This window comes from Protopterus annectens, chromosome 5.part0 (genome assembly GCF_019279795.1).
Source record: "Protopterus annectens isolate FY-2018-M chromosome 5.part0, PAN1.0, whole genome shotgun sequence".
Lineage (NCBI taxonomy): Eukaryota > Metazoa > Chordata > Ceratodontiformes > Protopteridae > Protopterus > Protopterus annectens.
The window spans coordinates 931118840-931134722 of NC_056735.1; the positions used below are offsets into that span (position 1 = coordinate 931118840).

Sequence of the window (15883 nt, forward strand, 5' to 3'; positions counted from 1 at the left end):
TACTGCCATTTCACAAAGTTTCTGTGCTGGTTGTGTCTATTCACAGAGTGCCACCATTACAGAGTATTTCTTGCACTGTACAGAATTATTTAGCAAAGTCCAGCCATTTTGGAAGAGTTTCAGTGTGCTGTGTACTGTTCATTTGCAAAGTGCACTTACTTCGAAATGTTTCTTACTCTAAGCTTCTTCTGCCAGTTTATTTGCACAAGGCAGTTATTTTGAAATGTTTCTTACACTGATAAGAGGTGATTTCTCAGAGTTCAGTAATTTCAAGAGTGATCTTGGGCCAAGGAGACTTATTTTGTAAAGCTCAGATATTCAGAGGCTTATTGTGCTACTGGGCATAGTTACAAGTACTTGTATAAATTTCTGGCATATGTACGTGTGTGTGTTTGTGCACATTTGCAAACAGCTTCACTAGTATGTGTTAATATGGCACAGGCATTTCACAAACCAGGTCCACTTGCATTTGATCAGAATATTGCAGAAAATTGGAGAATATTTGAGCAAGTGTATCATATTTTCATACAAGCAGCTTATTCTGACAAAGATGTATGTACCAGGGCATTCATTTTGCAAAACCTAGCAGGGTCAGAGGCCACTGAAAGAGAGTGTTTATTTGTTTATGCACCAGCAGTATATGAAGAAGAGGAGGAAACCATCATATTGTTGTAAAGGCTGAATCAAGGGAGGATCCCGAGTGTTTGAAATGCAAATTCAGAGAAATGTGAAATCCCCAGACAAATGTTACACTAGAAAGGCATTTGTTTTACACAAGACATCAAAAGCCAGGAGAATTTTTTGCAGCTTATATTACTAATCTAAGAAACAAAGCAAAAATGTACAGGTTTGGTGATTTAAAGGATAAGTCAATAAAAGACAAGCTTGTGTGTGGTATTAAAAATGCTGCTGTGAAAAAATGTTGCTTCTTGACAGTGATTTAAAGCTGAGGAAAGCTGCTGAGATTTGTCAAATCCAGAAAGTTACAGAAAGGCAAGCAAGTATGCTTACAATTGATGAGAGCATGGTTTCAGCAGGCTCCAGACAAATGTAGACAGCATGCAGCATGTGGCTTGCAGAAACAGGTCTAAGCGCATAGCAGCTGCAGCCCCTGCAAGTTCCTCTGGAAAATCCTATAGTCTTCCTGCAAATTCTAAGACTAGTTCAGTAAATATGACATGCTCAGTGCAGTACAAGGGTGAGTCAAAAAAACCTAAGTCTAGCTTTATTGTTAACTGTCACAATTGTGGTTCGAACCATGAATCTAAAAAAGAAAAGTGCTTAGTATTTGGTCAGCAATGCCACAAGTATAAAAAATGGAACCATTTTCAAAGGTTTTGCAAATCAAGAAAACCTCACTCAATTATACAGAAGGTTCGCTAAAAAAAGAAAATTAATCACGTAGAGTTGCAGTCTACTTTTTATGTAGATGGTGTATCAATCATTGGTGAAATGTTTAATGCAGTAGATTTATTGGCAAAGAATGAAGTGTTTTATATTGTCCTGATCAATGGTAAACCCACAGAGCTCAAAGTAGACATTGGTTCAAAGTGTGATGTTATATCAGCAGAAACTTGCTAAAGTGAGAGCTGGTGAGCAACTTAATGTGGCCAGTTTTGGGAAATTTGTTGCTTATGGAGGTGAAGAAATTCAAACCGAAGGCTCAGTAGTGCTTTCATGTTATCTGGCTGGGAACAGTTACAGTTTACTATGTAGTCCAAAGACCTGTACAGTCATTATTGGGTCTCAGAAACAGTGTGAGAATGAATCTGCTTTCCTTTACCAAATACATCCATCATATAAGCACATGTCCCAGTTCCAGTTTCACTGATGCAATTTTCTCAGAATATGCTGATATTTTCTATGACAAGCTAAGCAAACTTTCAGTTGTGTATTCTATGAAGTTATGCCCAGAGGTCAGTACAGTGGTCAGACCAGCAAGAAGAGTTCTGATAGCTATGCAGAAAAAGGTCAAGGCTCATTTGGATAAAATGATGCAGCAAGGTGTAACTTGTCCAGTTAGAGAACTTACTGAATGGGTGTTGTCCATGGCAGCAGCTCATAAAAAAGCCTCAGATGAAATCTGCATATGCATTGATCCAAGAGATTTGAACAAAGCAGTAAAGAGGCTTCATCCTATGTATACAGTCAAGGAAAGTGCAGCCCTGATACCGAATGCAACTGTTTTTTCTGTCTTGGATGCAAACACTTCATTTTGGCAAGTGATGCTTGATCACAAATCTTCACTACTGACTACATTCAGTACCCCATTTGGAAGATATAGATTCCTCGGGATGAAGTTTGAAATAAATTCTGCAAGTAAAGTCTTTCAGCATGCAATGGAGCACATTTTTTCAGTTTATCCATGTGCCATAATAGTAGATGATTTATTTGCCAGAGAAAATGGTGATGCAGAGCTTGACAGAAACCTCAGGAAAGTTCTAGACAGAGCATGTGAAGTGAACTTGAAGCTTAATCCTCTGAAATACAAATTCAGACTACCAGAAGTTACATATGTAGGTCATTTATTTATTAGCACTGGCTTACAACCAGACTCATCCAAGTAAGCAGCCATTCTTGAGATACCAGCACTGGATAATGTTGAAGCTCTACAATTTTTTCTTGGTATAGTCAACTATTTGGGGAAGTTTATACCCAACTTCAGTAAGCTGACAATGTTTTTAAGAGAGAGCTGGCATGCAAACATGTTGCATGGTCTTGGTTAGATCAGCACCAGAGAGCATTTGAAGACCTTAAGCAGAAAATTGCCACCCCATCCACATTAAGATGCTATGATGTCAATAAACCAGTAACTCTACTGTGATGCTTCAAAATTTGGTCTTTATGCAGTTATTGTTCAAGAGGGTTGACCAGTAGCCTATGCATCTAGTACTCTTACCCAAACTGAGATGCAGTATGCTCAAATGGACAAAAGAACATTTGGTAATTGTGTTTGCATGTTCAAAGTTTCATGATTATATTTATGGTCAAGCTATTCAGATTGAGACTCATCATCAATCTCTATTTTAAAGAAGCCTATACATTCTGTTCTAGCAAGATTACAAAGACTGATGCTCAAATTTCAACAGTATAACTTCAAAATGGTCTATACAAAAGGAAAACTTCTTTATCTGGCTGATACCTTATCCAGATCACCTAGAAATACAACAGGACAGCTTGGCATGGAGAATTTTGACTTTGATGTCATGAAAGTGCATAATATTTCTACCACTAGATTTGATGAGCTAAGATCACACAAAGACCCATTCAGTAAGTTCTCTAACTGGACAAGTTACACCTTGCTGCACCATTTTATCCAAATGAGCCTTGACATTTTTCTGCATAGCTATCAGAACTCTTCTTGCTGGTCTGACCACTGTACTGACCTCTGGTTTTGCTAAAGCTCAATCACATCATTAATGTTGGATGGCCGTCAAAGCAATCTAGTGTACCACCTAAAGTGCAACCTTAGTTTCCTTACAGAGATGAGATGTTGATGAAAGATGACATTATTTTCAAAGGTCCTAAAATTGTTGCTCCTACTTCCTTACAACATGAATATATCCAGATTTTGCATCGTGGTCACCCATGTTATGATTCTAATAAAAGAAGGGCAAGAGGACTAGTATTTTGGCCTTCTCTAGCAAAAGACATTGAAAAAGTACTTTCTTATTGTTCAGTATGCAATAGTATGAAACCACATTTTCAAAAAGAGCCATTTCATAAGTCAAGTTCCTGAACTATCTTGGTCAACAGTAGCCACTGACATATTCGAGTGGAACAATCAGCATTACTTAGTGTTGGTACACTCTTATTGTAACTGGTTTGAGATCATTTTACTACCTAACCTAACATCCGCTACTGTTATCACTAAGTTGAAACATCATTTCTCAGTCCATTGTAGTCCACCGAAGCTTATCTCTGACAATGGAACCCATTTTACCAGTCAGTTGTTTCACAAATTTGCAAACCAATGGGACTTTGTACATGTTACTAGCAGTCCTGAAGTGTCTACATCATATTATCACACAACAAAAAGAGTGAATGCTCTTTCATCGAACTGATAATATCGAAATAACAAAAAAGTGAACACACAGAACAGCAAATTTTTTCCCAGGGGGAAAAAAAAGTTTAAACACAAAATGAAGTGGGGGCCTTCACCCCCACACCCCCCTACTTAAATATACCAACTCCAAGATTGCATCATAGTGGAGGAAATGGCAAAGTCCCGAAGACGGCCCACTGATTTTTTTCCCTGGGAAATAAATTGATGTTCCATGACTTCGCTTTTTTCTCCTTTCGACATTATCAGATCGATGAAAGAGTGTTCACTCTTTTCATCATCTGATAATCTGAAATAGACCCGTACTGAATAACCACAGTCAAATGGACTAGCTGAATATGCAGTACAGAGTGCAAAACAATTACTAGAGTCAAAGTGTGACAATACTGATGTCTTTCTGAACTTACTCAATCTCAGAAACATACCCCATAACAATATACTTTGCTCATCTGCTCAAAGACTTCTATCTAGGCAGACCCGAACAACTTTGCCCATCAGTCCCAGTTTTTTGAGGCCTAAAGCTAAAAACAATAGAGCAATCAAAGCCCTACTATTCAGAAAGCGCTCTTTCCAGAAGTCCAGCTATGATAAATCAAGCAGATGTCTTCGCCCATTGAAAGAAGGAGAGACAGTGAGGATACAAATGGTGAAAGGTTTTGAATATATTGGTCAAGTAACAGGTATATGTCCCAAGCCAATTTCCTACTTTGTGGAATCTGAGGGAGTGAAATACAAGAGAAAGCATAGACATCTTCCTGTATCAGAACCAATATTAGCAGCATCATTCCTGTGATACAAACTCTATATCTCAGAGCAATCCAGACAATGTTCCTGTTGCAGAACATGTCTTAACTCCTGCATCCATTGCTGATGATGTTCCTGATGTCCCCAAAGTTGAACATTCAGCAGAGACAGCGCCAATTGCTAGGCCTAGTTCTAATACCTATATCACACGATTTGGTTGCATTTCCCGACCTAGTGTAAAATAAACAGCAACCTGGACATAATTGTCTACATGTATTTAGTTATGTATAATTGCATATTAAAGAAAATATTTCTGTAGAAACTGCATATCAATCAATGTCCTCAGTAATGCATGACTAATTTCTCAAAGAGGGGGGATGTAGAACATTGTGAGTGTTGTCACTTTAAGAAGCATTTTCCGAGGACGGCACATGCATATAAATAGCAAGCAAGTGCTAGCTTCAGGGCCACTTTGAGAATGCAGCCAGAGTGTGAACATGTATGAGTGTGATAGTTTGTTTATAAGTTGATCGAAGTTAGTTATTAAACCCCAGTCCTAATGTGTTTTTAAATAATAACTGCCCTCCTTTCCTTTACTGGCTACATTAACAGGCACCGAAACCTGAATAATCTTTCTTCTGCTCTATTTATCGACCTGTCTAAAGCATTTGACATGGTAAACCACCAGATTCTCATTAACATACTTAAATCTCTGTCATTAGACCCAGTTTCCATAAAATGGTTCCAATTCTACCTTGACAAACGGCAGCAAGCAGTACTTTGGCATAACTCTTTATCCACCCATCTACCTGTTACCTTAGGCATCCCTCAGGGGTCCATACTAGGACCTCTTCTTTTCTCTATATTTATTAATGACCTTCATCTAGCTATCTCACAAGCCACTTGCATACAATATGCTGATGACTCAGCTACATCCTCCCATGACCTTCAGTCTCTCACCCAAAAAATATTCAACATAGTTGAACAATGGTTCACTCAGCATTGCCTTCTTTTAAACCCAAAGACAACCAAACTCCTCCTCTTCACTCCAACTCAAAAGTCCTCTCCTCTACATTTCTCTGTGACATCTACCAATGGCACAATAATATCTCCAGACTCTACCACCAAACTTCTAGGTGTCACCATTGACAATAATCTGAATTTCGACATCCACATCAACAATAATATAAAGACTATCAACAAAAAAATTGGCACTCTCTATAGGATTAAACGCTTCCTTTCTCCTACTGCAAAAACTATCGCTCACACTCATTTGATCTCTACACTCCTTTATGCCTCACCCATTTTTACTAATCTCTCCAAGAATAATCTCAGCAAATTAGAAATGTCTTATAATAACTTTGCAAGATTTGCTACAGGCAACCTATTTCGAACCCACAATTGTATAAACTTAAACCAGCTAAGATGGTTAGAACTTCAACACCTGAATAAATTCCACCAACTAACCATTACTCACAACATTCTTTATAAACCTTCCAGCACTCCAAGTTTAACTAGCCTCATCACCCCCTATAAAAATCTGAAGTCCTTACGCTCATCACTCAAACTTCTTGTATACACCTCTAAACCTAATAACAGGGCTGGGGATTCTCTCTTCTCTAATACTGTAGGCAAATCCTGAAATCTCCTCCCAAATGACCTCACCTCACTCACCTCTTTATCTCTCTTTAAAAACACACTTAAACTTTACCTCAAATCATACTGGCTATGCCCCTGTTCCAAACCTGACTAATCCTATACCTATATCTTCCATCTTACTATACTTTTCTTATCTACCTTTTTTTTTTACATTATTTATATCCTCTTTACATACCTTTTGTTAAGTAAATCCATTCTATCATCACTACATATCCAACTTCCTTTCCTCTATTTCTGACCTAACCTGTACTATGTCTCCATACACGCAATTTATACTATTTTTGACTCTTAACCTCAGTGTACATCCTTTTAAATCCTCTAGGTTTTTTACTGCACATTACCATTGTCAATGACTTTCTTACTATAATTGCTATTTTTTTTTATTATAATATCTGATGTTTGTGTATTGTTTGTACTTATACTTTATATTGAATCATGTCTTTGGAGCTTTTCTCCCCAGGCCTCTGCTGAAAATTGATATATATCCAGTTAGACTAGCCCGGTCAACAAATGTAAAATAAATAAATAAAGCTGCTTGAACAGAACCCATGAATGTTCTTCTGTTTTATTCTGACCATATGAGCGACAAATGTAATACAGACTCTGGTGCTGAGAGAGATGCTGCAACCTTCTGCTATATGCAGCCATGTTCAGCTGCCACTACAAAGCAAAGTATGTAGTCTTACATTCATATGAAAATGGTTAATATAGTATAAGATATAAATATTGAAAAAAACTGCTTACTGTACATTTCTGGATCCCACTCACAACCGTCTTCCTCCAGCTGTGGAAGCAGGTGTGGATTCCACTTATTTAGCTTTCTGTACCTTTGCAAGCACTTTTCTACAGAATGGGTGCTGCCAGTGACATCATTCATCCTTCTGGCCATCTTAATCAATGGATCATCGTACTGCTTCATTAAATTGACACAGCAGGCGCTCCCTGAAATACCTGTGCATGAAGAACATCGGAAAGCCTGCTCTCCCTGATATACCATGCTGGAGCCTTGTATTCTTCTCTGATTGAAGTAGCCATGACTGCTTGGTCAGGTCTACTGAAAGGAGCGCAATGGTATTTTCACATACATGGATGCACATTTCTTTTTTCTCAGTTGCTTTTATTAAAATTCTAACAACAAAATATTAATATATAATAATAGAAATATTATAAAACAAATAGACATCTCTAAAAGAACAATAAATGGATGCACATTTCTGAAGCACATTTCATGCAACATAGTGCTGAATGAAGACATCACAGTAGAACTGCATTGTTGTGTTATCATGTGATCATAGTGCTGCTCTGTGAAACAATGGTTATGCATGTATCATGATACATGCATATGATGCACACATCATATGCATGAGTATGAGTCACATGCTTTGTGTTCACCCTAATACAGCTACAACCACCATGTATGGATTGTGCATGTGCACTGCTGATGCTTCAGATATAGTGGTGGCAACTGGCTTTATTAACATAACTACCACACTAAGTGTTCCTTGTTGGAATGATGTTAATCAGCCACAAAAATGTGCATAGCAATGTTTAGAACACTGCAGATGTGAAGCATCATAGGCATACGAAAAAGTCCTGCCTGATAAAGTACTTCAACAACATTATCAGACACTGTAGTGGATATCTGTGACACTGAGACAGATGTCATGGTGTATGTCTAACTAGGAAGCAATGACAGTGGCTGGAACTGTGCTATATAATTGTGACTAAAGGGAGTTCAAGCAGAGATTATAGGAACCATAAGGAAGTTGAGTCCAGAGGGGTGTGGGATTTCAGGGCCATATGTTGGTGCATGGCCACAGTACATAAATGGAAGAAGGAGGCAGTGCATAGCAATAACTGCTGTGGATAACCCATGGCTACAGTGCATAAATGAGAGAGAGCATGTTCATAGGACTAACTACAGATGAAAACAAGTTCCTTAAAAAGGGGGTTGTATGACAAAATGTATGTGCATCCCACAACATAGCATATACTCCCACTAACTGACATGTTTTGTCTATAGTGGTACAGGTACTGGTATGGTCTCCTGAAGAAGGCAATCTCTTGAAATGTTCAAAGAATGAAGTGCTACTGCAAGATCTTCCTACATATGACATATGCCACTTGGGCACCGTTGCTGCAGATAAGCATCATCAGGACCAGGAATGCTACGTAATGGTGCAGGATGTGAATGTTATAAGTGGTTATTATAGGTCTATAAAAGAGATGCAAAGAAAAGTTACTGATAGGGTACTCCATGCAAAGGAAAAGGCATAGAAAACTGTGACAGAGGGGTCCATTGCAGGGAGTGAGCAAGGAACACTAAAGTGCTGCACTAAGGTTGAGAGGACATTTTGGTGGCACATCCCAACAGGGGGGAGCAAGTCTTCATTCCTAGTGGTAGCCAGGATATGGGGGCTGGATTGGCACAAACACCTACCTGTCATTAGTGGAAACACCAAGTCAGTAATGTCCATTATAATACAGTGCTGTACAGTACAGTATAGCACACTTCACATGCTGTCTGAAAGGAAGGATTTACCAAGACCCACCTGCATAATTTACTATCTCTGCTATGAAACCTCTAACAATCTGCACAATAGGGTACATTTGTCAGCACTACATCTGTATTTTAATATGAGTGCCATGTGAGATTATAGAGGAAAGTGTGTGTGGGCAGAAAGTGGTATTATTATTGGTTGAGGAGTTGTTATGTCATTCAGCTTTTCCCGGTTAGGGGTTGCCACAGCGGAACTCCAGTCTGCTAATGATTTGTAGTTGATTTTTTTACATACTGTGTTACCAGCCCTGACGCACAACCTTCAACGAAGGTACACCCATTCGCGCATATCTTCACGCAGAAGATGCTCTAGCTGAGAATTGAACTGGACAGCGTCTTACTGTGAGGCGACAACGCTACCGCAGCACCAAAGAGCACCACATGTGTTTCTTTTGCCAGCTGTAGTCAGTTGGATAAATTAACAATTTCCATTCATGATTTACTAGTTAACTTCTAGGCTGTTACACTGAGTAGTTCTACAGCCCAACACTCCTGTTAGCCTGGCACTCAGTGAGTTAAAGCAATTCCCCCAATGTAGAAATTGATTAAGATGTGTTTTATAGCAGCTACTGAACTCCAGAAGTATGGAAGTTGAGTGAGCTGATCTTTAATCTCCTACTCCATCTAACTACCTATCCTCATTCCAACTGGAAAAAAAAAAATTGATATCATTTCCTTTGATTGAAATACTTTTGATCAGTCTGTTTACCTCTGTAATGAACCTGCGATCTATGTGTGTATATTAAGCTTAGTTTGTTTACCTCTGTAATCTTCATGCAGTCTATTTGTATATATATTAATCTTTGTGTAACATGTATTTAGGAGCTTTTAGGAGTATATTAAGCATAGTTTGTTTACCCCTGTAATCTACATGCAATCTATGTGTGTATATTAATCTTTGTGTAATATGTATTTAGGAGCTTTTCTCCCCAGGACTCCATTGAAAACGGGCTCATTAGGCCCAATGGACTATCCTGGTTAAACAACTGCAAATAAATAAATAAATAAATAAATAAATAAATAAATAATCTCCTGTCAGCAATAATGGTCTGTGCATCATACCATGACATGGGTGTTGTGTGTGTGTGTGTGTGTGTGTGTGTGTGTGTGTGTGTGGGGGGGGGGGTTATTTACTCCACAACAAGTAGTAAGTCAACAAGCCTATGCATATGATAAAGGGCTACATTTTCTATAGGGAATGACAGGCAAATGGTCATTAATACTGGAATTGTACACTGAAAAAGACTAAAATGGCAATAACTCATAAAACATTTGAAGGTGTGGAACTAGAGAGAAAAGCAGATCATTACTTACTCCATTTACAGGATGTATCAGTGGTCAGAATTTCCACTGCGATGTCAAGGAACATTCCAGATGCCGTGGCTGAGAGGTGTGTACACACAGATAGAGAAGTTAATATATGCCACATTCTCAGGAAAAAGGGCATTGCAGCAAATAGTCCACCTGACAAGGCATAAAGGGTATCCCATGTGATATGTGCATGCTTTGTGTTCAGCTCATGCTACCACTATTCCTGTTATACTTCTACTCAAAATAATACTGCAAGGTGGCACTAATGCTGCATGCACTGTGCTTTTCATGCAATGTAGAACTCTATGAGATGCTTAATGTTTGCACTGGTGAGCAGAACTGTATAAATAAGCTCTGGAAGTCTGTTGTATGTGGTTTTCCACCATCCCTAAAGAGGTTTAATTGGATAAAGTGACATAATGCCCAGTGCCAGCTACTGACACACATTTATAACATAATTGACTTCATCCATGCTGCTGACCACCATCTGCACCAGTGACCATTCCTTTTGTCATACCTTTACCACGGCAGGCTGTGAAATCTTCATCTATGTGTCTCATCACCTAATTTTATATACCTTTACAGGCAGTTGGCGCTTTATTAACACAACTGACAAGTTTACTATGTTACAGGCTCTATCTGAAGCAGTTGCTATGTGTGCACTGTAAGCCATGCTTTGCTTAACGTGGGGGTCAACATGTGCATCTTGTTGATGTACTGATTTGCACATGCCAAATGCTGCATACTCCACCTTTACCATCATTGCCTTGTGTATTACATTGTTTGAGCAAGACCTGTATATATATATATATATATATATATATATATATATATATATATATACATACATATATATATATATATATATATATATATATATATATATATATATATATATATATATATATACACATCTGCTGAGTATTGGACTCTACCAGTAGAGTGAAGGATCTTTTGTTCATATTTGTGTGATGACATTCTACATGTATTTCTGAGGACTGAAGTCACTAAATAATCACAAAATAATAACATATATTTGAGTTTCAGACTTCATATCCTTCAAAAATGCATGCTGACAGAATCTTATTTTAGCAACTCTCTGTGTTCATAATAGCAATATTTAAAATATTTCTTATTTTTAGGCCTTTGCCCCCTATTATTTTAGACTTTGTCCAGATTCCTTGTGCTAAGAGTTTGAACGGTATGCTGTTGCCTGCTGAAATACTCATTCCTGTTTTCCTCTGCCTAATGTGCAGTACATGTCCATATGCTGCCTGTATACAAGCATCTTGTACTGTTATGTTTGTGTTCTGTATCTGTGGAGCATCTAGTTCATGTCTGGGGACAGCAGAACTGTTTTGTCTGACCTTTCATCTATGGTTGCATTGTGGTACATTATTATGCTGGTCTCTGTTAACGATTTTGGTTACACTGTGAATTTGCTTTGTACATCACAAACATATCTCTGTCTAGATGATGGAATCTAAGAGACATTATTTTACCATGCTGAAGTTGGCTTGCCCTGTGTGTTCATCTTCACCTGATGGATACTTTCACTTATAATGCCTTCTGCTGGTGTTGTGTGTTTTGTTCCTTTGTGGATGCACCTTGGTATCTTGACTCATTTGTTCTGCTTCCTGTTCTTTACCTATTACTAAACATCTTGTTTGAGGAACAAATATCACTGCATATTGTGAACATGTATCTTGTCTATTCATAGGGTTATAATGTTCAATGTGACTGTTATGGACATAATTTCTAAGCTATATTTAATACCATTATGTCTTGTTATGGACATTTGACACGGTGTTTGTACGTATACAGTAACACTGTGTTCCTCGGTTAGTGTCATTTTTGTTCAGTGTCCCTCACAATGTTGCCCATTGATTATTTTGGGTCATATACCATAAATGTCTTATGTAGTTCCACTGTTACTGGTTGTGTAACCCTTAGAGTGTTTTCCTTGCTGTCACTATTGTTCATGGTTTGTCATGTGTATTATATCATATCACCAGTGAAGACTGTTGTGAGATGTCTTTCCTAATGTTAACCAAGCCAGAAGCCTCCTACTTAGCTCATCCACTCCAGTTGAGCTCAGGAAGTTGTGCACTGTAACTTCTAATGGGCGAAACCTAACCCTTTTGACAGAATCAAATTATGTCCTCATATTTCAAACACATATTCATATCTCTGGAACCATAGGGGTTATAAAAGAAGTGTAAATGGCAAACTCTTCAGCACAAACTATTTTTATAGTGGTAGTATTCTTTAGGTTACAGTCTTAAAATGAATTTTATAAGTCACTGTAAACACAGTAACTATTTATATTAGTAATATTTTGTAAACAAATCAAAATATTTCAGCAACCACTCAAGTTACACACATACTGTCAGCAGCATTTTATTCATCTAGCTGAGAGCTTTCATATGAGGATAACAAGTTCTGTATGTGTTGCTTGGTTGTTGAGATATTTATAAAAATGTGAAAATTGTATCTGTATAAATTAATGTCATAAAAACAACAGTTAATATCTGTTTACCTGAACTAGACATAGGTCAAATATTAATGCAGCTGAGTTTGCCACTGTATAAGATTTAAAATGAAATCTTTTAAAACCTTGTACATAGCATGGTTTTGGAATTATTGATGCAAATATGAACAAGCAATATTTGACGCCTGGAGGCATCAGTAGGAGTTAACCACAGATGCACCTGGAGGCGTCACTTGGATGTAATGAGTTAATTCTGTTATTCAGTGCTCATCATTTTTAGAATGTGCTACCCCATACACTACCAAGTAATACACAGTCTGGAGAAAGATATTTGTTGAAGATACTTAATGCATGCATGGGGATGTAAGTAATTTTAAGTAACAATCATCATGCAGATGCTTATGTAGGTACTTAATGCAGATGGCACAGGTAATTATAAGTAGCATCTTTTGCAGTACTCTACATTTTGAACATGGGAGGTGCTATAATTGCCAAGTGTTTCTTCTTCCCAGGTGTTGTCATGCCTCCATACCTGTTCTTTTTTCATACATGTACTGTATTTATCATATGTAGCCCATCATGATACACCAACTGTTGTTCACCGATGTCAGCAACATTTCTGGACATAGCTGTCAACTCTACTGGCTTTTACACACTGTCCACTGTTTTCCCCTCATCTTTTCTGGGTTCAATGTAGCATTTTTGCATTTCTGAGAAACCAGTGAAGCTTGCAGTCACTATATAGTCACAGATATTTCAGTATTAGATGTTATCTCCATCCAATAATATATGGCAATGAAATACATTAAATTCTAACAACTTTCAAAATATATGTTGGCAATATAAACCATCTGTCATTGATTTTTTTAGCCTCTAACTACCATTATGTTTCGGGTTTGTCTGCAGTTTTTCAGCTAAGAACTATATAACTATATATATATATATATATATATATATATATATATATATATGCATATATTTATATATATCAGGTATACTGCAGATAATCAAATCTAACTGAATCCTCAGTACACTGAAATTCCAAAAGTCAACAAAAAAGTTGACAATACCACATCAGCAACATAATGCACATTCCTCAATCCATAACCTCGCAGCATGCAAATTTAAAAAAAAAATATTTGTGGGGGTAATGTCCCTCTACTCCCCATTTGGGGACTGCAGCTGACTGAATATACCAACAAAAGGTTGCACAATCCTATGGAAAGAGCATACTTCCCAACTACGCTATCATAGCAATCTCATACAAAAGTCAACAGTTTTTATGTTGACCAAATTAAGCAGGCATGAAAGCTGTCACTGGAACTATCTGATTGGACAACTTAAGGTACTGTACATGCAGTCTTGTGCAGCTGTTTTAAGTTCTGGCTGTGAATACAGCAAAACAACTGAACATTTTGTTTCATTGGAAGTTTAATTTTCTGGCAGTAATTAAACATGTTTTATATTCTGTCAATAAAAATTACTTATTTTGGAAAAACGTGAATTTATTAGCTTACCAAAACATTACAATATATATCTATATACTAAATCTTAACCTGCAGTCTTTGAAAAAAGGTACAAAAGCTCTCAAGAAATAAGTACAAAAATAAATAAGTACATGAGGGAAAAAACTGAGCACATAATTACTATTAAATATGAATACTGAATAAATAGTAAATCCTACTTCATTTAGGATTGTAGGGTACTATTCAGAAGAACAAGTTTATACATACAAAGACGTGTGTGTGTGTGTGTGTGTGTGTGTGTGTGTGTGTGTGTGTGTGTGTGTGTGTGTGTGTGCGTGTGTGTGTATGTATGCACATATTCCCACATGAGTGTAGATTGGCATGTACATAGTAATGAAATACTGGCCTAATTATATTAATCTCACAGACAGTACAAATAACCAGAAATGACACATTACCATAAGCTGTTGATTCAGGTGTAGTATTCTTGGGATGTCCTGCTGAACCAGAGTGTGTAACTGGGAAAAAGTAAGCAACAAAGGAAGATTTAGAAAAGTTCAACACAGCCTTCTAAAAATTATAAATATAAAACACACAGATGATGGCAAGTGCTTAAAGATGAAAAAGGTATCTGAGACTATGTATATGACTTGATCTGACTATTTGTCGGATCAAGTCACAAATGCAATTACTCCAGAAAAGAGGGTATTTTCCATATCTGCGTACAGTAACTTATAGATAAGAAATGCAAAAATCACCTTATACCCACATCCACATTATCTAGCTAGCTATTTATTGAGAGTGTTATGATTTAAAAAGGTTGTTACTGGGCATGTGTTCTAGGAGACCAGTGAGGAGCCCAAACCATTTTCCCAGCTGCCCCAAAGCATTCTTTGCTTAATTCACTTATTCGGGGTCATACTGTAAGCAAATGAAGGCTGAAGGATTCAAACACTGCACTATAAGAAGGCACCACATACATTTGCATAAGTGGCATAGTAAAGCAGCAGTAGGTACAACTGCTTCACTCCATTTGATTTTCCCTTGTTTGATTCTCAGATGAGATGCCTAATTTGTGGAGTATGAATGTTCTCCCTTTGTTTGAATGGTTGTCTGTGGTTGTCCCTTGTTCCTTACTAATTTTCAAAGGTACATTTGCAGAGAAAATGGCAGTGGTAGTTAATCCTAGGTTTATGTGTGTGTATGTGTGTATGTGATGTGAGTGAAAATAGATTTGAAATATCTACAACTGTATTAGAGCCCATAGGAAGTTTGTTCACCTTAAGTCTGACTCTCAAAAAAGTGAAAATTTAAATGAGATTTCAGGGATATATATATATATATATATATATATATATATATATATATATATTTTTTTTTTTTTTGAATTTGTTAACTGTTAGAGTACTGATCACTGGTCCTATTGCAGTCTCAGCACACAGTAAATTCTATAGAAGCATGACATAATATCCAGAGTGAATGACAAAATGCAATACATTCATATACTATATTCAAAGTGAATGACGTAGTTGGAATGAGTGTATAAAGGCAACAAATAAATGACATTTTACACAGAGTGACTGGCAAAA

At 37.2% G+C, this 15883-nt stretch overlaps 1 protein-coding gene across 6 annotated transcripts in view; it reads right to left on the reverse strand.

Annotated features, from left to right (window-relative positions):
• The window catches only part of CD96 (CD96 molecule), a 629135-nt gene that overhangs the window by 134956 nt on the left and 478296 nt on the right, over window positions 1-15883 (reverse strand). For 2 of the 6 annotated variants that reach the window (XM_044072715.1, XM_044072713.1), the window contains exons 11-12: window positions 14753-14812; window positions 10341-10490 (exon numbers count right to left, since the gene is read on the reverse strand). The exons of 2 other annotated variants lie outside the window; for them this stretch is intronic. In XM_044072715.1, the coding sequence (XP_043928650.1) occupies window positions 10341-10490; window positions 14753-14812 (210 nt within the window). The remainder of the gene's footprint in view (window positions 1-10340; window positions 10491-14752; window positions 14813-15883) is intronic. 2 more of the 6 variants (XM_044072717.1, XM_044072714.1) reach the window with 1 other exon arrangement.